At 46.2% G+C, this 26,814-nt stretch overlaps 1 protein-coding gene across 1 annotated transcript in view; it reads right to left on the bottom strand.

Annotated features, from left to right (window-relative positions):
• Positions 1–26,814, bottom strand: part of kcp (kielin cysteine rich BMP regulator) — a 106,724-nt gene that overhangs the window by 70,792 nt on the left and 9,118 nt on the right. The window contains 12 exon segments of the mRNA XM_052034140.1: positions 618–685; positions 2,630–2,726; positions 3,112–3,188; positions 4,102–4,275; positions 5,775–5,959; positions 7,996–9,382; positions 10,676–11,591; positions 12,135–12,274; positions 14,000–14,183; positions 15,388–15,641; positions 20,689–20,761; positions 21,865–22,418. Coding sequence (XP_051890100.1) covers positions 618–685; positions 2,630–2,726; positions 3,112–3,188; positions 4,102–4,275; positions 5,775–5,959; positions 7,996–9,382; positions 10,676–11,591; positions 12,135–12,274; positions 14,000–14,183; positions 15,388–15,641; positions 20,689–20,761; positions 21,865–22,418 — 4,109 coding nt within the window.

The following is a 26,814-nucleotide window of genomic DNA, read 5'->3' as shown; positions in this document are numbered from 1 at the left end:
TCATCCATGGCAGTGAGGGGGAGACTATCATTGGTGGCTGCTCTTTTCTTGGCAGGTGGGAGAGGGGTCTGTGTGGGGCAAGGTCATTCAGAGCAGGCGGGGCCGTGTTGGACCAGGTTATCCTGAGCAGGTGCTTTAAATATCAGAACTGAGGCCTCAGATTGCACATTGCAGTTCAATGCATGATCCAGATGTGAATCAGGCAGTCAGTTGGTGTTGATTATTTTTAATTAATATTCTTCTGTTCACTGGTCTGGTGGCCATATGGTCAAGGCTTTGTAAACCACTCTCTCACCTCCACCCCCCCCACGGTAACACTTACCTCTCCCCTGAACGTCTTCACAACTTTTTCTGAAATGAACCAAGACTCTGAGTGTATCAGAGACAGACATTTCAACATCTGAAACCCCTTGCTTACTTCTCAGAAGAGCCCTGAAATCATAAAGCCCTCAGATGCAAACTGAAAGCATTGGTTTTCAGTGATCCCCACCAAATGAGATGGGTACTCCCAACACAAGGCAGACTGAGCCTGAACTGGGTTCCTGCCTCTCTCACCCGCCCAGAAGTTCCTTCACTCCACATTGAGAATATTGTTGTACATCACAGGGTGCTCCTACCTCACATGAGCATTGTGTACACGTTTCAGGCTTCCAGCTCTCCCCATGAGCTCTTCCATTGGCACAGCCTACCATGCAAACCGAAGAAAACATGTTACACAACTTCAGAGCTTTGGGTATAGGGTAACAAAGACACATTGATGTTATTGTTTGACAAAGGGATTCATTTTTACAGGAGTAAGACTTAGATGGTTGGAATGCAGATCAGCCATGAATTAAATAGTGGATCAGGGAAAGGGGCTGAGCAGCTTTGACCTGTTACTGTGTTTCATACACAACACACAGTCACAATATGAATATCAAGCTCTGAACAAGTCAATCACCAGGAGTTGCTAACTATTCAGCATCACTCTTCTACACAGAACATCTTGCTTCTCATTTCTGTTACATAACAACACTTTTTTTATAGTGTAATTAGTCAAAACTGATGCTGTTAAAGGAGGAAATATTTTCATGGGTGACCTCTCACATCATCTTCAACTCCCCTGTAGAATAAGTGAATAAGCCTCAAGACCCACTGGCTCACCCCAACACAGAACCAACCCACTATGATTCTCAGCTCAGATACCTCAACCCTGGAAGCTACTGAGGGAACAAGGATATTTCTCCCTGAAAAAAACCCAGTCTGCATCCTAGAGAGAAACAAACTGATCCTCCTGAGCAGCTTCAACACCTGGGTGGAGAAAGAACCAATCCTTTAGGAAGGAAGGAGAGATAAGCACAAGACCTCATGGCTACGAACTAGCATCAATAAGATTATGTCATCGTCCAAGCGAGAAACAGGAAGGTGTCCACATCAGTCACACCATGGCAAGTACTGAGGAACGCTGGACTGTTCATAACCTAACCCATTCTGTTATCTCCATCAACTCGACCTTAAATCACTTTCAAGACCTCCTCAACTATGACTCTGCCCTTGACACGAGTTCCCTTAACTCCATCTTACAGGTCACCATCTGGTCCAGCCTTACTGCCACTCTTGATCAACAAAAATCATGTCTGTTGAAAAATGAGGCCTTGCGAGCAGATGACATCCCTGAGGTTCTGGAACTTGGCAGTGAGGAAGTTAAATAACAAATCCACAGTCTCTGGGAAGAACAGGATGTTCCAGAGAAGCTGTAATTGAGACCATCGTCAAGAAAGGAGTAAAACCTGAGATAACTACAGAGGATGAGGTCTCTGTGTTGTCTGCCACAGGGAAAGTCATCGCCATGCTTTCTCCTCCCAGTGGATAAAGAGCTGCTCTCCGAGTCGCAGTGTAGATTCCATTTATCTAGAGGTACACTAGACATGATCTTCATTGCATGACAGGTCGAAGAGTGCCTCATAGCCTTTTTCAACCAAACTGTAGCCTTCCACTCTGTCAAATGTGATGGACTGTAAAGCATTCTCCTCAGATTCCACAAAATCTGTCCCCATTTTACATTTGCTTCATACAAACCAAATTCAGCAACCTCTCCAAAACTAGCAAGACCAACTCTAATTGCACTGAGCTGGTTTGGTATCAGGCATGATGCTCACATGGCAATGGGAGTCTCAGGTCCATACATTGGAAGCACACAGAAGCCAAACATAAATGGCAGAAGGAACCCACTATCTCGACAGATACATGTCCTGTCAGGCATCTCCATCGCTGGTACAGTCTGTGGGTCCAACATTGGCATTGTCACATCTGAACCCACAGAACTGAAGTAGAAACAAGTCACCCTTAAACCTGAGGGACTACCCAAGAGAAAGAGGGATAAAATAATGTACCATACAGGAATCAGGAGATTTGAGGTACCCGTACACCACAAGGTCTTCTGAACTTTGGCTTTATCCACTCTTTAAGCAAAACTCAGGAAATCTAACTGTTGCCATCTCTCTCGCTCCCTACACCATCCACACCTCCAGGGCCACCTGTAACGTTCATGGGATCCCACCCAAATGACAACCACAATTTGGGATTAATGAGTGTAACTTAAAAAAATAAATATTAAACAGATCAGTGAAAACTGTCGCTCACTGCTCACCTTGGGCGCACTCTGGGCAGCAAGATCCCGGTCTCTGCACAACATCCTTACAGCTCAGAGTCTGACACTGCACAGGCGCACAGGATACATCTCCATTCTTCAAAAGAACATCATGCATCTCATCAGCCACTGGCATCACTATAGACCCAAACTCAAGACTACAACTATTCAAATTGCCCATTATGTTTTCATCACCCCACCCATCTGCTGAAGGTGTTGACTCTCTCTGCTCCCTCCCCGAAGGCTCTGACTCTCCCTCCTCTTCCACTCAAGTTGCTGACTTTCTCTTCCCCCTCCCCTGATGGTGCTGACTCTCTCCCTCCCCTTCCCCCGAAGGTGCTGACTCTCCTTCCGACTTCCCTGAAGGTGCTGGCTCTCCCTCCCCTTCCCCCGAAGGCCCCAACTCTCCCTCCCCCTTGCCTGAAGGTGCTGACTCTCTCCCCTTCCCTTGACTGTGCCAACCCTCTCAGTTGTTCACTCACCAGACACACACAGGACGTGCAAGTGTCGATGATGACCGAATCTCCATTCTGAAAAGTCTGTCCATTATAGCTGCAACCTTTAACAGGGAGAAGATAATTGGCAAGTTATTGCACATTCAAGACCCCAGCCCAGAAGTACCTGAACATTAATTCCCTTTCTTCTGGCCAGTGTGCTGCTTTGTTAGGATTAAAATATCAAATTAAAACCTTGTTCCATATTATCAATTTACAGACAAAAAAAAACAGGCTCTTGCTAAACTCAATCCCATCCACTCCCCTCCAAATTCCTGTACTCACATCTGCTCATTCCTAACCCTTGCTCCATTAGTGTTATTCTAAATGATCTTCACTCCGTCTGGCACGCTCCCAACATGTGACGATGTCTAACACTCTACCTCCATAGCATTCATCGCTTTGAACAATCATGCTCTCCCTCCAATTTAATCTCCCTAATTTTAACTGCCCAAATTAATGCCATTCCAATTTACTCCTCTAGAGGTAATCTCTCTCTAATCCTCACAAATACTCTAGTTAATCATCCAGTCCATCCCCCAATTAGTTACTCCCTCTCGTTATTCCCCTCTACCTCTGTCTTCCTCCCTTTGCTATCTTCCTCCTGCTTCTCTGCTAAATCATTTGCTCTCCTTTACCCCCTCTCCCATGCTCCCAATTCTTGGTAACCCTAAAGTCTCCTGCTCACCAGTCCCCAACCATCATCCTCCCAACACTCTCAAGAGGTCTGTTCCTGTTTTTTTATATGGATTAGGTAGAGGTACTCTGGATTGATGGGAGGGGGGCAGGTAGCAAGCTGCAGCAGAGAAAAGAAAGAGAGTCTAGAGGCATACAAAGCAGAACACAAACAAAGTTCCAGTTCCTTCTGATTGCAGTCAGAGGGTAGAATGGTGTAGAGATGAGGGGTGAGAGAGTGCACGGTTTATGGACAGAGCTTCTACTGGAAAAGAGAAGCAATGGATGGGGAACAGGCTGTACCATCACAAGAAGAACAGCATTGACTCGGGTCCTGGGCTGGATGTTGGCAGCTCCCAGGGTCTGGACAGTGCAGCTTCGAACATGACACAGCACCACCCTGGCACATACATAGCTGGCATCCAGACTGCCAGCTCGAACCATCCATGTGACTCATGCCCATGTCATCTATACAACCTAGAATGAAGAAAATCAGAGTCGTAAAGAGAATGAGTAAACATGCAGCGGAGCGAGCCACGGGGGAGGCACATTCTGAGAGCAAGGGATTGTTAGATGGAGGGAGGAATTAAAAGAAGCTGATGGACTGGAGTATAAAAGCAGCGAATGCTGCAGAAGAGGATTAATGTCATTGGCAGGATGTACACAGCACTTGTCAATAGATTCAAGCATGGGTGATTTTAACCCTCAGATGTTGAACATCACAGCACAGAAACAGCCTAAGTATTTCCCAGTTATTTCCTATGCATTCATTCCCTAATGTGCCATTGGTGGAGTCTGGATCCAGTAATCATCTTGTTGCCTGGCTGTCTGATGTTGGGATTATCAACGAATGGAGACCATCATGTCCCCCCATCTCTAGGGTTGGACACGTTGCGCGGGGATTGATATCACGTCACACAAATGTGGGACATTTCCAAAACCCAAATGCTCCAGAGCCAATTGCATCAGAACGTTGTGATCCAATGGCAATGGCCAAATTTAGGCGAAAGGTGCTTAAATCCAATCCATTGGTGTCAAGTGCTATGCAGAGATCTTCAGACACACTCATCTTTGACATCCATCCAACAAATAAAGTGAATGCACAGACACTTAGCCTGGTCCAATCCCTCCCTTCATAGCTCAGTACAGCCCCTTCCCTCCCCACAACCCAATGCAGACACTTCTTTCCGTGCAGCCCAACATAGCCCCTTGCCTGCCCACAGCTGGTCACAGCCACTCCCCTCTCCAAAGCCCCTCCTCTTCTCACAGCCGCTCCCCTCCCTCCATAAACTGACACCTCCCCACACCCAACTCCTCCCCAGAGCCCAAGACAGCCCTTCTCCACATTACAGTCAGTCCTCCTCTATTCACAGACCTGTCCCCTTGCCTCACCTCATCTTAGTCCAGCCCAACCTCCTCATCTCACCTCCAACCAGCCCCTTCACCTCCTCACAGCAGCTACCTCACGCCTCCGGTGTCCTGGGTTTGATCCTGACCTCCAGGGCTGTGTGGAGTTTGCACAATCTCCCTGTGCCCACATGGGCTTCCCATGCGTGCCACAGTTTCCTCTCACATCCCAAGATGTGCTGGTTGGTAGGTGAATAGGCCACTGTAAATCATTCCTTGTGCAAGTAGGCGAATGAGGAGGTGTTATTGGGCGAATCAGGAGGTGTTATTGGGCACGTGAGAGGGAGCAGGTTACAGGGAAATAAGAGGGAGAAAGATTGGTGAGATTTCTCTAGGAGCCAGCATCGTCTTGGTTGGACGAATGGCCTCCTTCAATGTAAATAAACATGGAAAAACGACCTGGTCCCTTCCAGTAGCCCAAACCAACTGTCTGTCTCCCCTCCCCACAAGCCCAAGGCAATGTTCCTTCAGAGCCACCCCCTTTAGCCCAGCCATATACTGGCCCCCAACTGTAAACCCAGCGATTGCACAAAGCAAACAGATTTGACTGGGAAACGCTGGTAACCAACCCTGACACATGACGTGGCGGCCTGTTGTCCGGTCATACCACTCGCTGAAACAGGCTCCACAGCGGTGGACCCGGCACTCTGCATTCGGGAACCCCATGCACTCAGTGTTGTGGCACAGGTCGGGGCAGCTGACTGGCTGAGTGCCCATGGGGCAGCCCGAATACCAGTGCAGCTCGAAGCAAAACCTACAAGGCAAGAGAAAACAGACAAGTCAACTAGCCATGGAATGGCTCACGGTATCACCAAGTGCACTGACATTGGCAGCCAGGGGATTAAACGTGGGAGGCTGAGGGGTGATCATCTCGAGGTTTATAAGATTAGGAGGAGCATGGATATAGTGGTCTGTTTCCTAGAATGGGGGAGTCCAAAACCAGAGGTCGTAGGTTTAATGTGAGGGAGGAGAAATTTAAAGGATGGGCAAGTTTTTTCTGCACAGAGGGTAGTGGGTATATGGAACGAGCTGCCAGAGGAAGTGGTAGAGGCAGACACATTACAGCATTTTAAAACCATTTGGACAGTACTTGGATAGGAAAGGGGGAGCGGGAAACTGGCCTCATAGAGGCAGATGGGATTAGTGAAGATAAGCATCACAGTTGATAGGGCCCATTTCTGTGCTGTACAACACTACAATTCTCTGTGACTCTAAATACAAAATTCTGACAGTTCAAGTGCCAGTAGCTAAAACAACAGCAATGTGCATTTATAAAGAGCCTTTGACATAGTAATATGTCCCCAAGAGCTTCATAGCAGTATTACTTATCAATGTATGACATCGAGGCACATAAAATGATATGGGGACAGATGACCAAAGGATTGGTCAAAGAAATAAATATTAAGGAACATTTTATAGGGGAAAAGATAGTTACTAAGGCAGTATGGTAATTTGCAGAAGGGCTTCAAAGCTTGAGGTCTGAACAGCAAGGAAATGTCTGCCAAATGGTGGACTAATTAAACTTGGGAGATTAGAGATATGGGAGACAAGGCCAGAGAGGGATTGTACAGCGTGGATGAGAGCATTAAAATTGAAGTACTGGTCATCTGGGAGCCACTGGAAGTAGGCAAGAATCGGACTTAGTTTGCCTATAGGTACAGCAGCAGTTTGGAGAGCAGAACATAAAACCATAAAAAGTAAGCAGCATTGTGTGTTTTATATACTGTATATACGGGCATAGAGGCAACATTTCTGTAGAGTTTTATTTGCACAATTCATCTAAAATCAATGTAAACAGTGCAGAAGATTGTGAAACTTTTAAGTATAAATCACGTTCATTGCAAACCAGCAGTCCAGAGCTTTTTGCTTTAGTGTAACAAATGCTGCACTGCAGGCCAGACCCATGCACAAAACTAGTCATACTCACCATTGTGAGTAAGTCACAATCGTGAGGTTCTGCTAATTGCAAACATTTGCAGAACATCTAGGAGCTCTAAAAATTAAGTTGGTCCTTTTCAGCACAAGAGTAAAAAGCATGTTTTCCACTATTTATCTGATTTTAACTCACAAACAGTTTAGTATGTTTTTTTTACATCTTTTTTGACAATGTTAAATCAGGTTGCCCACAGATGGAGAAATAACATCCTGATTTCTGGTTAAATCAAACTATATCTCCTTACTGCTCTTGAATGTATCAAGAATTTTGAAAAAAATTAAATCAATTAGATTCTAAAATACTTTTCAATTGCCCTATTGCATTAGAGTTGGCAACTGACAAAATGCAAATACAAGTGTGACTGTAACGAAAATGTATTCTCAAGGCAAGTGCAAATTTGGACCCAATTGTGCCTGGACAGGTGATCACACCCCAAAGTATAAACACTATCCCATGGGTACTCAGAGTAAGCAAGAATGATAAATCTGTCTACAAGCGTGGCAAGGTCATCCATAAAGGCTGTGTGCCATTCAAGTCACCATTACATAAAGGACATTAAGTCCAGAGAGCAGAGATATGGATTTCCCAGCATGATTCCTGAGATAGGAAACTCCAGTTTTGAAGAGAGATCTCTATAACTGAGACTATTCCCACTGATGCAGCAGAATTCAGAGCTTTAATGGAATTAAATTAATAGACTGACATAGTGAATAGAGAGCAAGGGTTTCTGCTGGTTGGGGTCAGTGGTGAAATACCACGGAACAACGGAGAAGATCACATCCACCTTCATTAAAAATATTGGGACCATAATCAAACAGTTAAATAATTAACAAACACATAGACTCTTTACTTACCTGAGGTCAGGGGTTACAGGAAGCCAAAGGCCATTGTCTTTCACTGAGGAAATGTTGGGGATATATCCACTGTCAAAACGATGATGCGATGCCCACTTCTGTTCAATCTGCCGTATGACAGTGACTGTGTCCTGCACATCAGTGATCATCCAATTCTGAACAAGCCACCAATCTGGGAGTGGGGTTATTGCTGGGCAGATACGTTTAATATTGAGCAGCAGTTCCATGTTTGCCATGTACAGCTGCTGCTGGACGAAGAAGTAGAATCTCATGTGATGGGGGCCTCTAAAGAAATAATTGCAGTTGTCTTTGTCATACCCATTCTCATCAAAACCAAACACGTCAAACCCATTCTTATCCAAGCCAAACTTGTTATATCCGTAAGTGTTATAGCCACCATCAAAGAGTGACTCAATAACTTCTACCTTAACATAAGGCAGATAGGTCTCATCTTTCCTCATTCCAAATGGTGTGACCAAAGACCGATTGAAACCGTACCGATTATATCCTGAAACATCAAATCCTTCAATGTCAAAACCGTCCCGGTTGAAATGGTCTCTGCCGTAACCATTACAATCCCAACCAGTCTGGTCAAAGCCGTTGCGATCATAACCCTGACGGTCGTACCCATGAATATCGTAAGTTTTTTGTGTGTCTGGTTGTGCACTTTGATCAAAATCTTTCCTGTTATAGCCGTTCTGGTCATGGTGGAGGGAATTGGATTTTGTATAGTTGCATGGAGCACCGAGTGTGACTGGAACATAAACTGTGCAAAGCTGCTGCTGAGATAACAAGAGGTCATCAGGGGCAATGTCAAATGGCTTCATCTTCACATATCGGGGCTCAGATGGGTAACGAGGCAGACCACTGGGGCTGCGGTCTTGCCAGTGACTCCAAAGTTTATCTACAAATGCATAATGAGACAGGAAAATTGGATCATATGGACTGAAAGGAGAGGCCATGTGACCTCCAACCCAGAGGTGGAAGAGCCCCGAGATGGCTTCCATCTGAATGGAGAACTGGGCAAAGTCTTGTTCTGCTAATATCAGCTGAATGTTGATTGCATCTGGAAGAGCGATGGAAGAATTGAAACGTCGACGGAGGCAAGGTACCCATTTGCTGTCCTGCTGGAAAGGATGATAGGAGACACAGTCCGTTTCAGAGTCTCCGTTTCCCCCAAAAAAGTTTCCTTGCCATGCTGTAGAGCTTTCCATCGAACCTGCATCAATGGTCCATTCAAAATATGGGATGCTGATGTCACATGATACCTTCTGCAGTTCTCGTTCCACCATTCGGAGGAAGTAACGGTGCCAGGGGAGGAAGGTGGACAGTCCATTGGCTTGCGGTGAGTACTCTGCTTTCAGCTTGGCAAATTCCTCCCAGATACCTGTTGAGTCACACTGAAGTATTAAGAATTTGCATTCGTGCATTTATCTCCTCATAGCACATCAAAGTCCATAACGGCCAATGCAACATAGAAAGCATTGCAATATCAGAAGCATATTACCAATTTGGCCACATTAAGATCCCACAAAACAACAATCTAATGAATGACTAGTTCACTTGACTTTGTCATGGTTGAATAAAGTAAACAGGTGAAGGAATTTCCTATAATCTAAATATTCCTCAACCGTAGCACCGCAGTAACATGGGGCTTCAGAACTTACAATTCCAAATGCTACTGCTTTGAAACCACACCTCCATTGGATTCAATGTCTGAGAATTGCATCAACCAGTTTGTTGGAGAAGATTAAGCAATTTTGGCATAGGTTGAGGGGATGGGATGTCAGGGGTGGGGGGAGGGGCACAGAGAGGAACTGTCTTGGTGAAGCTGCAGATACTGGTTTCTCCTATTCACATGGTTGCTGAATGACAGAATGTGTGTTAATGATAACAATTGAGAGGTAAATTTTAGCTAGGATACTGGAGAGATCTCTTCTCCCAACAACATCCTGAATTTTTCAAATGGAGCAGAGAGGATGCAGCCTTGATTAGTCAGCTCATGTGAAACAGGACACGATACACGCATGTGGGGTTTAGAAGCTCAGAGGTCAGACGTGGCTAAATCACCATCCCTTGAAGAAACACTATGCAATTACTTCTGGACACATGCAATATCACACCCACTTGCATTTTCCAAAGGCTTTCCACGAATGCAAGGATTGCTAGGGAATACTCTCCACTTGCCTAGATGAGTGCAGCTTTAACAACACTCATAAGACTTCATGCCATCAAGGGCACGGCAGCCCACTTGAATGGCATTTCATTCACCACCATACATTTACCTCCTGTGAATATCCCAGCTGCAAAAACTTCCTGTGTATGTTCCAGCTACAAAAGTTTCTTTGACAGCGCTTCACAAACCTGTGATCGCCATCATCTTTAAAGACAAAAGGAGTCATATTGGAGGACCACCAACTCTATGTCACACCCACTGTCCTCACTTGGAAACAGAATTGCAGTTCCTTTACCATCGCTTTGGCAAAATAATTGAAATGTCTACACAAAGCATTATGTTATCACCCTCAGTATACAGAGGTTCAAGAACTGTCATCCTATTAAGGGCAATTAGGGATAGCCATTAAATGCTGGCCTTGCCCGGGATACCAATATCTTGTAAATGAATTGAAAATATGGACACAAACTGCAGGCAGCATGTGTGGTAAAGATTGGACTTTACCTTGTTTGTAGTAGAGATCCCGTATTGCTGCCTGGTAAACCATCATTTCCTCGGCCATCATGTCCCGGATCTCCTTGCGTTGACTGACATGCCGACAGTTGCACTCAATCACCCCAGTGTAGCTGCACAGGCATATCTCGCAGGCATACTCAAAGGATTCTCCAAAGCGGTAGGAGCGACCGTGGAAGGTACATCCACAGCTCTGGCCACACTGAACGTCCTCACACCTTTGGCCTGGCCTGAAGCTGACCACTTCTCTCCTCAGGTCAACTCTGTTGATAGCTTGGCAATGAGAGGCTGGCAGATATTCACAGTGATAGATGTAAGCTGCAGAGAAGCCAAGATAGTTGAAACCCTCACGGTTCATCCCAACACAGTCAAACTGGGCTCGGTTGTAACCGTTTGCATCGAATCCTGCTGCATCAAACTCTGCTCTCGAGTCATGCTCCCCTTTCTTGTTGTAGCCCGTGAGGTTAAACCCAGTGTCCCTGTGGAACCCATCTCGGTCATATCCCTGTTTATCAAACCCGTACTTGTCGAACTCTCGTCCATCACTCAGGCCGCTGAAGACCTGCCCATTCGGACCAAACAGCGCAGGCCCAGAACGTACTGGGTTAAATGCCACCACTTGTCTTCCACTCCGGTCCATTCCAGATATGTTGTACCCATAGCGATCGTAGCCTTCGTGGTCATAGCCAATTAGAACGTTGGACAACTTAGGCTGCCGGAAGCAGCAAGCTCCAACTTCGCACCTCTTCTTGCATTCCTCATGCGTTTCAAAGTTGTTGGCGTTGCCTCCACAGCCGCTGTAATTAAATGCTTCACACAGACCTGAAGAGCTGCTGTAAAACCAGCGCCTTGTGGGAACACTGCGTCCCCCATTGCAACGGCCTTCAACACAAGGCAGTGTACACACCTGCAGAGCCAATGGGAAAGAATTAAATGGTTATCTGCCAAATGGTCATGAAGAAACACCAGTCGGCATTGACTCCCTCTCCGTTGCACTGGACATGGAAGAGGGATGGGCTTCAATGGGGGAGTTATGGGCCTAGAGGGACCAGGCTTTGATGAGGAAATTGGGGAAAAAATGGGTCTTGTCAGGGTTATTGAAAAAGGATGGGTCTCACTGGGGATGTTTGGTTTATTATTGTCACTGTACCGAGGTACGGTGAAAACTTGTCTTGCATACCAATCGTACAGGTCAATTCATTACACAGTGTAGTTACACTGAGTTGGTACAAAGTGCATTGAGGTAGTACAGGTAAAAACAATAACAGTACAGAGTAAAGTTTGGGGACCAGAGGGATGAACCTCATTAGAGAATTAGATGGCTAGACTTTGATGCACCCTGTGTCTGTTTCCAATATACTCATTGAACCGATTGTCACTTTGGGATGTGTGTTTACTATTTTCTACAAACATGAATAATTTCAGACATTTCCATGGACAATGTCATTACCTGGACCAAGCGATCTTCACATAAGTGCCCTGTGGATGTCGTTGGGCAGTTGCACGTAAACCCTGAACGTTGCATTCTGGAGTCAGAGGTGAGTGGATGGCAGACACCCCCATGTTTGCAGGGGTTGCTAGAACAAGGATCTAGGAACAAAGCAGAATGTTCAGAAAGCACGAGGCAGCTGAGAGAAGGGACAAGAAGTTGTTATTGGTAGTGGGGCACAGGTCCCCTGACCTCCCTGCCTGAAAGGAAAGTGAGAACTTGGATTAATGCCTCACCTCAAAAACACCCCCTCTGACACAGCAGAGCATCCTCAGTCTGCCCTTTGGAGTGCAGGACTCTCTCTCAGTACTGCACTGGGAGCTTGAGCCTGGTTTATGGGCTCATGCCCCCAGTGAGACTTGGAGCTCCAAGCTTCTGATTCAGAACTGAAAGTGCCACCCATTGTGCTATATCTGACAGCTTTAATTGTCATTGACTTATTCAGTAACCTGTTGCAGTTCTTTGAGGACGTGACTGGTGAAATAGATAAGGCGGAAGCAGTGGATGTGGAACATTTGGATTTTCAGGGAGGTTTCAATGAGGTCTCACACAGGAGATTGGTCAACAAGGTCAGAGTGCCTGGAGTTGTGGAGTGGGTAACATACTGACATGGATTGAGAATTTGTTACTGAACAAATGAGTAGGAACAAACAGATCTTTCTCAGGTTGGCAGGCTGAGACCAGTTGGTTCTGCAGGGCTTGCAGCTTAGGCCCCAGCTACTCATATATATCGAGTTGGCTAGGGGAAGCAAAGTCATGTTTCCAAGTTTGCTGATGGTACAGAACTTAGTGGAATTGTGAGTGTGGAGGATGATGTAAAGATGCTGCAGGGCTTACAGACCGGCTATGGGAGGGCAGGAACATGGCAGATACAATGTACCCCCAGAAAAAAGTGAAATTATCCACTTTGGTGCACAAAACAGAAGAGGGTTTTTGAATGGTGAGAGATTAGGTAAAGTTGATGTTCAAAGGGCTCTGGGTGTCCGTGCACACTCACTGCTGAAAGCCAACACATAGTTGCATGAAGGAAGTCAAGGGATAAGGAACAGTGCAGGGAAATGGAGATGAGGTAGAACATCAGCCACGGTTTCGACCAGACAGGCTGGATGGCCCAATCCTTCTCCTATTTCCTATATTCTCACTTCTAAAGAGATAGGAAGGACAAGTCAAGGAGTTATAGTAAACTGGTAACAGACCTGAGTTAGACCACACTTGGAGTGCTGTATACAGTTCTGGTCTCCACATCATAGACAGAATGTAGAGGACTGGAGAGAGTGGAAAGAAGATTTACAAGGATGATCCTGGAAGTCAGGCACAGTCTGGATATCTTCTCTGAAAAAGTGAAGGCTGAGAAGGTGACCTAACAGTAGCAGAAATAATGAAACAGCATGATAGAAAAGATTTAGGAAAGCTCTACTTGTGTGGATGAGCAACACAAAAGTCCGTCAATATCGAATGGTCACCAAACATCAAATACAGCATTCAGAAAGAACATCCTTACCCAGAGGGTGATGAGAATGTGAACTCGCAGATATAGCAAGTGTTTGAGGCAAATTGTACAGATGCATTTTTAGAAAAGGCCAGAGAAGCATTCAAGGGAGGAGGGAACAGAGAGCAGAGACTAACACTGATAGAATTGCGACTGGAGCCAGCTCAAATGGAGCAAAAGGCCAGAAAGTTATGGTTGGGCCAAATGGCCTGGTTTGTATATTCTATGTAATGATATATAATCAATAACCTTGATGTGAATATTATCCATAAGATGGCATGTGGACTAGGCTCAGAGCATCTCTTCCCTTCTCCTCGACCCACAGTATGCTACTTACCCTGACAGAAGGGGCTGTCCCTTTGCTTTGAGCACCGTATCTCTCCCTTGGTGCAGACACAGGTGTTGCAGGTGTCCAGGACCCATGATTGGCCCTCCTCGTACTCCCTTCCCTGCCACGAACACACGGGTTTCCTGCATTCACATGCCTCAAGGTGCTTGACCCGCTGCAACAGCTCTGAATTCTATACAGGGAAGGAAGGCAAAGCATCACAAACGCAGTGGTAACAGCATTCCTGGAAGCAGCAGCCTCTTGCAGAGGCAGTGACTGGAAGGAGATGTGGTGGTTTGTTGGGATCAGGGCCTTGAGGAAGTATGGTCTTTCACTGGGGGTCACAGATGGGATGGCATGGCCTCTTGCTGGAGCCAGAGCCAGGAGGAAGCACGGCCTTTCACTAGGGTCATGTGGGGAGAAGGGAGTCAGCTGCTAGACCCAGAATCAGAAGGACAGTGTCCCATGGGTGTCACTACTGGAGGATCTTGTCTCATAACCTCCTGTCAAATCCAAGCTCAACTACCTAGTGTCAGCATGAGGATGGAGGTCTACAGGAGAGAAAAGATTAGGTTAACAAGGAAAAGTTAGGGAATTCAGAACTCAGCCTAATCACCTGGCCTCATAACTCACAGCAGGATCCAGTAATCAAAGGGCAGAATTCAGGCTCTTTTTATATATTGTTTCAATTGAGTACTAATTGCAGCTTCCTTACATCCACCCCATTGTCTGGGACCCTGGCATTTGTTCCCAATGCACGATACGGACAGGAAGTATGAAATCATAACAACCGTTTGGCCAAATCCATCTGTGTCAGTGTTTACAGGAATTGCATCCCGATGAGACATAGCGCCGGTATAACTGTGCAACGGTCAGAGTCAGTGCCTGTGGAACTGTATCCAGTGAGAGTCAGTGCCTGTGGAACTGTACCCCAGTGAGTGTCAGTGCCTGTGGAACTGTATCCAGTGAGAGTCAGTGCCTGTGGAACTGTATCCCAGTGAGAGTCAGTGCCTGTGGAACTGTACCCCAGTGAGAGTCAGTGCCTGTGGAACTGTATCCAGTGAGAGTCAGTGCCGGTGGAACTGTACCCCAGTGAGAGTCAGTGCTGGTGGAACTGTACCCCAGTGAGAGTCAGTGCCGGTGGAACTGTATCCAGTGAGAGTCAGTGCCTGTGGAACTCTATCCAGTGAGAGTCAGTGCCTGTGGAACTGTACCCCAGTGAGAGTCAGTGCCTGTGGAACTGTATCCAGTGAGAGTCAGTGCCTGTGGAACTGTATCCAGTGAGAGTCAGTGCCTATGGAACTGTATCCAGTGAGAGTCAGCATGAGGAAATTTACTGCAGTGAAAATGCACACTTTGATTGGTCATTTGTGCCTTTGAACTTGGCTTCTACCTACCTGAGCTTTGACCATGTCCAACATTGTGCTGAGTGCGGTCACCATCTCCTCCAACCTATCCAACTGCTGCTCTTGGCTTCTGGGCTTTAGGTTATGGGTCAATAGTGAAGCCTCTGCGTCATTTTGCTGCTGCTGATCCTGACTGATGTCGGATAAGGACATCGAATGTGCAGAGATGTCCTCATTGAACTGAAATTCCTCATCTGAATCAGAGTAACGCTCCTCAGCCAAGGAATATGGCAAAGGTAAGGAATCTGAGAAAGATATAATATATAAGATTTCTTCATTAGTCACACGTACATTGAAACACAGTGAAATACATCTTTTGCGTAGAGTGTTCTGGGGGCAGCCCGCAAGTGTCGCCATGCTTCCGGCATGCCCACAACTTCCTAACCCGTATGTCTCTGGAATGTGGGAGGAAACCGGAGCATCTGGAGGAAACCCACGCAGACACGGGGAGAACATACAAACTCCTTACAGACAGCAGCTGGAATTGAACCCGGGTCGCTGGTGCTGTAAAGCCTTACGCTAACTGCTACATATACTAAAATATCTTAAACACGTACAAAGAGCCACAAATTGAACTGCACAAACCACAAACATCCCTGCAACAGGTTAAGAGGTCACTTACTAACTATACAGAGAGATTGTTTAATCAGGTTAAGGGTCATTCACTGTATTATCACAGAAAGTGACTGCTTAATCAGGGTAATGTTAATTTATTGAATGACTGTAGCCTTTCATTCAAAGAAGGGTAATTTAAGATATCTTTATTAGTCACATGTACATCAAAACACACAATGAAATGCATCTTTTGTGTAGAATGTTCTGGGGGCAGCCCGCAAGTGTTGCCACGCTTCTGGCACCAACTTAGCATGCCCACAACTTCCCAACCCGTACGTCTTTGGAATGTGGGAGGAAACCGGAGCACCCGGAGGAACCCGGGTCGCTGGCACTGTAATAGCATTATGCTAACCGCTACACTACCTAAGTATCTGTTTAATCAGGATAAGGGTGATTGCAGGATATGACTGCAGAATCACTGGTACAAAAAGGATGCTGTAATATAAACAAAATGCTGTAAGTTTTCAGTAAGTCAGACAGAATTTTTATAGAGGGAAGCAAAATGTTTCAGATCACGGAAATGTTTAGACTGGAGGGAAACCATTCAACCCTTGGAGCCCATGCTGGTTCTATGCAAGAGCAACCCAGAGAGTCCTCACTCACCCATCCTCCCCCTGCAGCCTTCCACAAGAAGCTTCATGGAACATAAAGCAGTACAGCACCGGACAGGCCATTCGGCCCACAACGTTGTGCTGATCTTGATGCCAATTTATACTAAATATCCTCCTCCTGTTTATTTATCATCCATATCCCTCCATGCCCTTCAAATTCATGTGTCTATTTGAAATACTCTCAAACTTTACTGCCTGATTCCACTACTACCCCGGTAACCCATGCCACTCTGTGTAAAAGATTTGCCCCTCGTGTTGCCTTTAAACTTCCCCCCTCTAACCTTAAAAGCAGGTCCTCTGAGGATTGACATTTTTACCCTGGGGAACAGATTCTGACTGTCTACCCTATCTGTGCCTCTCATAATTTTAAAAACCTCTATCAGGTCTCCCCTCAGCCTCTGATGCTCCAGGGAGAACAACCCAAGTTTGTCTAACCTGTCCTTATTGATCAAATCCTCAAATTCAGGCAGCGCCCTGGTAAACCTCTTCTGCACCTTTCCCATAATCGCAGTTTTTCCACAAACTTCACCAGTTACTGTTGACCCAGAGTAAAGATTACTTGGTGTATAACTGTTTGGAGTCAGGTTTTATTCTGGATAATGACCATTTGCTAAGGTAAATATACAGTTGCTCTTTATTAAGGGTAAGAATCATGCACTATGCAACTGTAGCAGTTAACTATGTAATTTATCACAGATTATTCAGCCAGGTAAAGCATGTTAAAACTTAGAACAGTGGTTGTAAAACATACTGGTACAGCATGGTGGGTGGGTACATTGTGATCCCTTTCAGCACTAAATTAGCTGAGGGCTCATAGGACTGCATGGAATTCCTTGCTAACCTAAACAATACAAATCATGTAACCACATATTCCCCGCACTGGGTGGTCTAATACGTTCTTTTTCCTCAGGGAGTCTCTTGGGGTCAGGGATGAATTGTTTCCAGTATTGTGTGGCTCTGAGGTGGCTGAGGAGGCCAGTGTGGGGTCCACAGGCTCTGCTGCAGGTGGGGTAGAAGGTGCTCGATCTGGCAGGGGGTGGGTGGGTGCTACAGGGGATGTGGGCACTCTCCTGTTTTCGATGGACTCCCATGTGCTCCAATCAAAGAGATTCAAGTTTCTCTGTACTCTTACAGTTGCTTCTCCATTATGATTGGTCAGTGTCAGGGATTCCCACAACTTATTGGGGATGTTATATTCTTCCCCCCTCCACCCCCCCCCCCCCCAAGCGGGCTTTGAGAACATCCCTGAAGTATTTTCTCTGTTCCCCTGATAATCTCATCATAACTTTTTCCAGGAGTCTGGTGTTGGACATTTGACAAATTGGCCCACATACTGAAGCCAACTGAGTGTAATCATGGCCTCAGTGCTGGGAATGTGGCTGGAAGAGTTGCTGCTATTGGTTCACATCCTGCTAATGATTTGGAGAATTTTGCAGACACAGTGTTGGAGATCACTGCAGGTGCCAGTATGGGTGGCCAATGTCTCAGATGTGTACAGAAGGGCAAGTATGAAAACTACCTGGCAAACCACGAATCCAGTGCTAGTATTGCAGTCCTGACAGTCAAGCGCTCTTTTCCTCAAAAGGCCAAAGACTACACAGGCACACTGAATGCAATGGTGAATTTCATCACCAATGTCAGCCCCTGCTAATGATATGGGAAGTGGTCCATATTTTCCAGGGTTTTGTCATGGACACACAAAGTCAAAGAGCAGTGCTGTGAAGCAGGACCTTTCCGGTGGAGAACCCTGGATTTGCAGGTGTTTAGTGCAAAGTGAAATCTCTTGTATGCTTCATTGAACGGGCTCAACAATGACTTGGAGCCTGGCCAAGTAGCAGAAACTACATACTGTAGTTGAATGGCTGAGGTTTGGAATGACTTCAGACCTGGAGTGGAGGTAATGGTGGTCTTGTAGATTAGCTCCAGTCTAGCAGAAGGGAAACTGCAATACTGCAGTCATAAAGATCAAGGATTGGAGTAATGGCAGCCTTGCTTGACCCCGGTCTGCATTGAGATTAGATCAGTGGTAGATCGCTGGTTAGAATTACACCTCACACATCATCACGTTGCAGAGGTAAAATGGTCACACATTTCTGAGAGTAACTAAATTTGAGAAGGATTCTCCACAATTCTTCTCAATTGGTCAACAATGGTCAGTACAATGGTTAAAGCTATTCCCTGCCCTTTTCTTGGAAACATTGAGTGGTGACAATTACGTCCACTGTGATGGGTGCAATCTACACATTTGTTATTTGCAGACCACTGCCGGGGCTGCATACTTACTCGCTGGGACAGCACTGTGGTGCAGCTAGTGGTGACCCATGTCCAATCACGAATTAGGTGCCATCTGTGTGGAGTTTGGATGACGTGCCTTTCCCTCGGTGCTCTGGTTTCCTGCCATATCCCAAAAACTTTGGGGTTGGCAGGTTAATTGCCTGCTGTAAATTGCCCAAAGTGTGTAGGTGAGTGGTACAATCTGGGGAGAGCTGATGGGAATATGGGGAGGATAAAATGGATTAGGGTACAATTATTGCTTGATGGTTAGCACAGACTCGATGGGCTGAAGGGCCTGTTTCCAGGCTGAATGTCTCTATGACTCTATTGCGACCAGCAGAAACCAGAATGTTAGTTTTCAGAAGATGGTGATTAAGCTTAGTGGCCCTTAGAGAAATTCCCTGTCAAGGATCAGGAGAGAGGCATTATTAACTCTAATACTGTCTACTCATCGAGAGTCAGACTGGAAAAGTAACTCAGGTTCTAACCTTTGCTGCCATCTACTTGCCTGGAAGTGTTTGATGGGACAGTATTAAGGGAGTTAAGATCTGGGAATATCCTTCATCTGCAATTCATTTAATGACTGATGACAGAAATTCAAATGTAAACAAAAGCTGGAGACTCCAGCTTTTCTCCCACCACACCCAAAGTCCCAGTGGGAGCAGCACTGGGTAAAGTACATTTGAATATAGGACTGAGGTCATGTCACCCGAGGTTCAGTGCCTTTGGTGCAGCAGTGTCTTTTGTAGCCATGTGAGCTGTTTTTATTAAGAATGCAAGTTGCAGACAGCTCAGTGCTCACATCCGTTGTACTTCCATCTCACTGCAAACTCCCCCACTCTCTCCTCACATACTCCCACTCTCCCTTTATGCACTCCCCTTCTCCACTCTCACTGCAGACCCCTCACTCCACGCTTACTATTCCTGCAAACGCCCCCTCCACCTCACATTCTCAGCCTCCTCCTCCTCCACAGACACTCAATTGTCTGCATGTACCCAGGGACTGCCCCCATCCCCTGCACACTCCCTAACCCCCTCACCCACCCATTTCCTGCTTGCCCAGTCCACTTTATTTGGGTACGTGTCCCCTCCAGGCAAGTAACCCCTTTCTCTTCCTGCACTCTCCCTTTCCCACTCCTCACACACACGTGCTCACCTCCCCAATCGTGCATACCACCCCTCCCCATGAGCTTCTCTCCCCACATTGCCCCTCCCCCTCTCTGCACATTCCCTCCTCCACACACATTCCCACTCTTTGCCCTTACTCCTCACTTGCCCCTCCATGCACCTCTCTCCTGTGCACTCCCTCCCACCTTCCTTGCACATCCCTCACCCTCTCTGCACATTCCCCCACCCTACTCATTCCACATCCCCTCCCTGCTCACACCAACCCCCCCATCACTCTTCCCAACACCCACCCTGACTCCCAGCGCCCATCTCCACAGACACTAGAACCACACACATCCCCCCACCCCCCCCCCACACACACCAGCCCTTCCTTTGTCACAAGCACCACCTGCTGGACATTACTCCCCACAACTCCTCCTCCCTGCACAACACCCTCTGAATAATACCCTCTCCTCCTCATACATTAACCGTCGCACTGCTCTTCATACTCCCCCCACAGCCTCACTTACTCCCTCACCTTGCAACACCGCCATCCTTGCAAACCATCCCTCCTTCTCAGCACCCGCGACCCCTCCATCGCCCACGCGCCCCCCTTCACTAGGATCCCACCTTACTCCAGAAGCTCAGGCCGTCCGAGTCCCAAGGACGAACAGTATCCCCCTACCTGGCAGATTGTCGCAGTGCCATGGGCGGCGAACAAATCCACTTGGGGAGATCTCCGCCGTCTGCCAGTACCCCTGTGGTAGAGAGAGAGCCACAGTCAGAGAGTGAGCACAGAGCGGACAGGCTCACAGTCTGACTGCAATCCACAATAAACAGAGAGCAGTCTGAAAGTAAAATAAGAGTAAATAGAAAAGTACAGAGAAGCTCAGCCCAAGGGACAACCCAGAGAGAATAGAGTCTCATTCTCAAGGTAAAAAGAGTATTAGTTTGCTGGTCTGAAGATGTCCTACCATCCTAGATCCTACAACCGGTTGACAAGGTTTCCTTTTCTTTATACTCTCAATTCCTTGCCCATCCTCATGCCTTAGGGGGGCTGGGTAAGGGGGGGGGGCTGTACCTTCAGGGGATGGTGGAGGGGCTGCTGGTGTCTTGAGGGGAGGGGCAAGGGGGGCAGTGCCTTCAGGGAAGGGCTGAATGGTCAACACTGTGAAGGTGGGGGAAGAATGTCAGTAACTGGAGGGGGGTGGGAATGAGCCAATATCTTCAGAGGTGAGGCAGTGAGAGTACTTTCCTCGGTGATTTATTGAATCCCACTGAATCCATGAGACGTCCCCAGCGCTGTGCTAGAATCAGAGAATTCAACAGGGAGTGGTGATTGATCCCAAATGCCTCATTGTGTATCACAAACCAGAGGCTGTCAGTGGGCACCATCTTTATGACTCATGGTTACACTGGCATTGCAAAGGCATTATTCCAGAAGGCCACCAATGTGCAGAGATGGAGAAAAACATGTCTGCACTCTCTTCAAGGGGTCACCACAGAGCAAAGCATAAGCCCTCTTTAGGATGTCAAATTTTTCAAAGGCAGACTGGGCAGATTTCACGGAACCGTGGGATCTTGTGTGGTGAGATTGGTGTATTCAGAATGGTTCAGGAATCATAGCTCCCAAAACTCCCTATGCTGGGGCTTCCTGTCTCACGTCTGGGTCTGCTGCATAACTAACAGATAGAGATTGATTTCTCCATTATCAACGCATCATCTGATTACCAGGGTTGTAGAAGGTGAACTAGATGGCTTTTCATTTTTTATTACCTAGTAATTCTGATAAGTCTATGGCCAAACAGGGTAGCAGAACTCTGTTGAGAAACATGAGCAAGAGGCTTGGAGCCACCATTACCGTGAACTTGTTGTCTCCTCCTTCCGTGCTGGAGAAGTGAATCTCCAAATCGATGGGGAGAATCAGACTGATGGCATCATCACCCATGTTCTTCTCAAATACAATGTCTTCCTCACAGTCAATGAGAAGCGTTATTCTCTGAGACTCCAGATTAAAAGCCACCCTGCCCCACTGCCCATTGCCAAAGGGAGTCCCTCCAGGAAAGACAATGGATGCTGGCTCCATGTTGTGCACAGTCCGGTAATCCAGCCGCAGCTGGTTGCTTCTGGTGCTGGACGTAAGCTGTAAAAGTGGACGCCCATCCTTTCTGGTGGTGGTGGGAGAAGTGAAGGAGATCACTGTCCCCTCCGAGTTCCTGCTCTGTTTTGCCACAAAGTGAAAGCCAATGGAGCCCTGCATGGAGGTGAGGAAGTAGATGGCATAATCCCGAGGCAGGGTCAGATGTGGCACGCGCTTACGGAACTTCCAAGCTGGGACACCTGCTTCAAAACCCTTGCTTCTGCTCACTCCCTTTATAGACCTTGTGATGTTCAGGGCTTCCAGAAGATCAATCACTACAAGACAAATAAACAAATGTAATCACCTGAAGTATCACAGAGAAAACCAAACTTTGCTCTTCACAGACCAATACCCTATAAAATCTGGTTTGTGTTTAATTTCAGAGCACTTTTGAAGAGGCTTAAAAAAAAGGGCAAGGGTTGACAGGTATATCAGTGTGACTTACACATCAATGTGCTTGTCTAATAAAATTGGGCATGGTAAAATTCAATCGTTATTTTTCAAAACACTACTAAATATAGTATGTACTTTCACGTTTATGCATATTTCACTAAACATTATTTTAAACATTAGAATCAGATTTATTATCACCGACATGAAATGAAATGTGTTGTTTTGTGGTAGCAGTACAGTGCAAAGACAAAAATCTATAAATTACAAAAATAAATAATTAGTGCAAAAAAGCCTACAAGGAATAATAAGGTAGTGTTCATGGGTTTGTGGATCATTCAGAAATCTGATGGAGGGGAAGAAGCTGTTCCTGAATCGTTGCGTGTGGGTCTTCAGGCTCCTGTACCTCCTCCCCAATGGTAGTAATGAGAAGAGGCCATATCTCCTGGATGGTGAGGTTCCTTAATGATGGATGCCGCCTTCTTGAGGCACTTTTGAAGATGTCTTCAATGGCGGGGAGGGTTGCACCCATGACGGAACTGGCTGAGACTATAACCCTCTGCAGCCTCTTGCGGTCCTGCACATTGGGAGCTACATACTAAGCTGTGATGCAACCAGTCAGAATGCTCTCCACCATACATCTATAGAAATTTGTAAGAGTCTTTGGTGACATACCAAATCTCCTCAAACTCCTAACAAAGTAGAGCTGCTGACATGCCTTCTTCGTGATTGCATCAATGTGTTGCGCCCAGGATAGATCCTCTTAGATGTTGATGCCCAGGAACTTGAAGCTGTTCACTCTTTCTACCGCTGACCCCTCAATGAAGACTGGTGTGTGTTCTCCCAGCTTCCCCTTCTTGAAATCCACAATCAGTTCTTTGGTCTTGCTGACGTTGAGTGAGAGGTTGTTGTTGCGACGCCACTCAACTAGCTGATCCATCTCACTCCTGTACGCCTCCTCATCGCCATCCGAGATTCTACCAACAACAGTGGTGTTATTGATGAATTTATAGATGGCACTTGAGCTGTGCTTAGCTACACAGTCATGAGTGTAGAGAGAGTAGAGCAGTGGGCTAAGCACGCATCCTTGAGGTGCACCTGTGTTGATAGTCAGTGAGAAGGAGATGTTACTACCGATCCGCACTGACTGTGGTCTCCCAATAAGGAAGTTGAGGATCCAGTTGCAGAGGAAGGTGCAGAGGCCCAAGTTTTGAAGCTTGTTGATTAGTACTGAGGGGATGATGGTGTTGAACGCCGAGCTGTAATCGATAAACAGCAGCCTGATGCATATCTTGTGGTTGTCTAGGTGCTCCAACCACAAACTGTAGCAGGTAAGGTCCTTGCTCAGGCAAGAGTTAATTCTAGCCATAACCAACCTCTTGAAGCACTTCATTACGGTAGATGTGAGTGCTACCAGGTGATAGTCATTGAGGCATTTCACCCTGCTCTTCTCGGGCACCGGTATGATTGCTGCTCTTCTGAAGCAGGTGGGAACCTCCGACTGCAGCAGTGAGAGGTTGAAGATGTCCCTGAACACTCTAGCCAGATGGTCAGCGCAGGATTTCAGTACCCGGCCAGGTACACCGTCGGGGCCTGACGCCTTACAAGGATTCACTCTCTTGAAGGATGTTCGGATATTGGCCTCCAAGACAGAGATCACAGGGTCGCCAGATGCTGTGGGGATTCGCACAGGTGTAATGTTATTCTCTCTTTCAAAGTGTGCATAAAAGGCGTGAGCTCATCAGGAAGTGAGGCATCACTGCCATTTATGCTGTTAGGTTTCGCCTTATGGGAAGTAATGGCATGCAAACCCTGCCACAGCTGTCGTGCATCCGATTGCGTCTCCAACTTCACACGGAATTGCCTTTTCGTTCTCCCGATGGCCTTCCGTAGGTCGCAACTATTATTAATGGAATAAGTAGAGTTTTAAATCCTGAATTGTTGAAGCTGATAAGGGGAAACCTAAGTGTACTTTAAATACCAGAAATGAAAGTGAAACAAACTGCAGATGGGGGAAATCTGAAATAAAGACAAAAAATGCTGGAAAAACTCAGCAGGTTAGGTAGCATCTGTGGAAGGAGAAACAGTCAACGCTTTGGGTCCACGACTCTTCATCAGAGGCACTGTGGGGGGGTGCGGTGGTGGTGGTGGGCAGTGGAGTGGGGGAGCAGCAGTGCTGTTATTGTGGACTGCAATTTGCTGCAGGATGAATCCTAGTTGCACCTTTTCTCATCCAAACTCTCAACATCTAATTTCAGAGAAATACGAATTAGCTTGGAACCTTACTGAACTATCAGGGGAGCTTCCAACTGTTCAGTCAGGATGCGCTGAAATTAACATGCAAGTGGATTTATACTATTTTAACATCTAAATAAAATCTGATTTTCATAAAATTGATATGTCAATTTTCTGCTGCTATTCGAGTACATTTCAACAGCAATTAGCTTCACCTACACAAAATTCTTCTCAGGCTGACAGAATTTTGGAGTACTTTTCCTGTGACAACTTTTGCACTGTTGTACCTATACCTCTGGTTAGGACATAAAACACTGAACAGATCTAATGATGGTCAGATGCCCAGCAGGCAGCATGACTTTCTATCCTGAAATAGTTTGGAAAACCCCAACCTACAAGAATCAGTTCATGGTCCAGTGCCAAATGATTGTGGGGCAACATTTGTTGAGCAATCCCTAAGTCCCTGTGGGACATTTGTTGAGCAGTCCGAGTCCCTGTGGGACACTTGTTGAGCAGTCTGAGTCCCTGTAGGACATTTGTTGAGCAGTCCCTAAGTCCGTGTGGGACATTTGTTGAGCAGTCTGAGTCCCTGTAGGACATTTGTTGAGCAGTCCCTAAGTCCGTGTGGGACATTTGTTGAGCAGTCCGAGTCCCTGTGGAACATTTGTTGAGCAGTCTGAGTCCCTGTAGGACATTTGTTGAGCAGTCCCTAAGTCCGTGTGGGACATTTGTTGAGCAGTCTGAGTCCCTGTAGGACATTTGTTGAGCAGTCCCTAAGTCCCTGTGATGCTCCCCTCTAGTTGCTCACCGAAGGAAGGAAAGGAAGAGGGTGCAGTAGTAGCAGTGACAGGAGCAGGTTTGTGAGGCTCCTTACAAAAATGTTTTATCAACCATGTTAATAAAGACAGCAGATGATGAAACTATTTTCCTGAAGATTTTGGTAAAATAAACTGGATGGTTATTATTTTCTTTTTTCATATCTTTTATTGCATGATACAGTATTATTGTTATAGTTCAAGGCATCCTTTGAGTCATAGCTGAATTTCTCATGGGTTGAAGCAATCCTCAAGGGTCTGTGACCCCCTGTTTACAAACTGGACTCAAAGGTTTGACAAGAGTGTAAGAAGAGAAGAAATCCAAACTTTAATCTTCTAAAACTTCCCAAGATTCTGTATTATCAAATAATGTTTGACACTGAGTTCCATAGGGTGATATTAGGACAGGTGACCAAAAGCTTGGAAAAAGAAATAGATACAGCCAGACATTACCCTTATACCCTCAAGGAAGTGACAAATGTTGTAAGGAGAAGAGGTTTACAGAGGGAGCAGCTCAGAACCTGAAGACACAACATAACGACAGAAATAGAAGATGAACAAGAAGCTAGAATTGGAGGTGTACAATTTTCATAAGGTTGTAGGTCTGGAAAGAGTACAGAAATATGGAGAGGCAAAAGTATGGGGGAATTATAAAAACAATGCTGGAGCTGAGAAATAAAGAGAAATTGCAGTACCAGTGAGGGTCTGCTTATCTACTATCTGGAGCAGGATATTTTTCTATGTGGAGTATCAAATAGGCCATTCTCGCCTTTCCTCTTTATCCCTTCTCAATCAAAATGTTAGATGAGAGTAATTGAAACGAGTGTAGTCTCAACCACATGAGCCAAGTTGTCTGGGGCAGGAACACCAAGATTGTATGGACGAGGAGAGTTTATTTTGCAGAGTGAGATTCCAGCTTTTTCTAAAGAATGAAAAGGCACTTGAAGAGTAAGTTTGTGCAGGCTTTACAGAACAAAACATTCCTGTCTGCATTCCCTCATCTCCCCCTCCATAACATCATACAGATGAATCTCTTTAACAACCAATGATTCTCAGGCTGTTGTCAATTAGGATCCTCTAATCTCCCTACTCCCCCGAACACATCCTAAATCTTCTCTCCTCCCTCAACGTTCTCTTTAGTCTACTCCCAAATCACTACCCCTCCTAGGTAACACCCTTTTTAAAGTAATACAGGAGGACACATAGGGTGACCTAAAACCACCCAGTCCCA

Source organism: Pristis pectinata, chromosome 19, assembly GCF_009764475.1.
Source record: "Pristis pectinata isolate sPriPec2 chromosome 19, sPriPec2.1.pri, whole genome shotgun sequence".
Taxonomy (NCBI): Eukaryota; Metazoa; Chordata; class Chondrichthyes; order Rhinopristiformes; family Pristidae; genus Pristis; species Pristis pectinata.
This window is presented reverse-complemented; position numbering and strand designations above follow the sequence as displayed.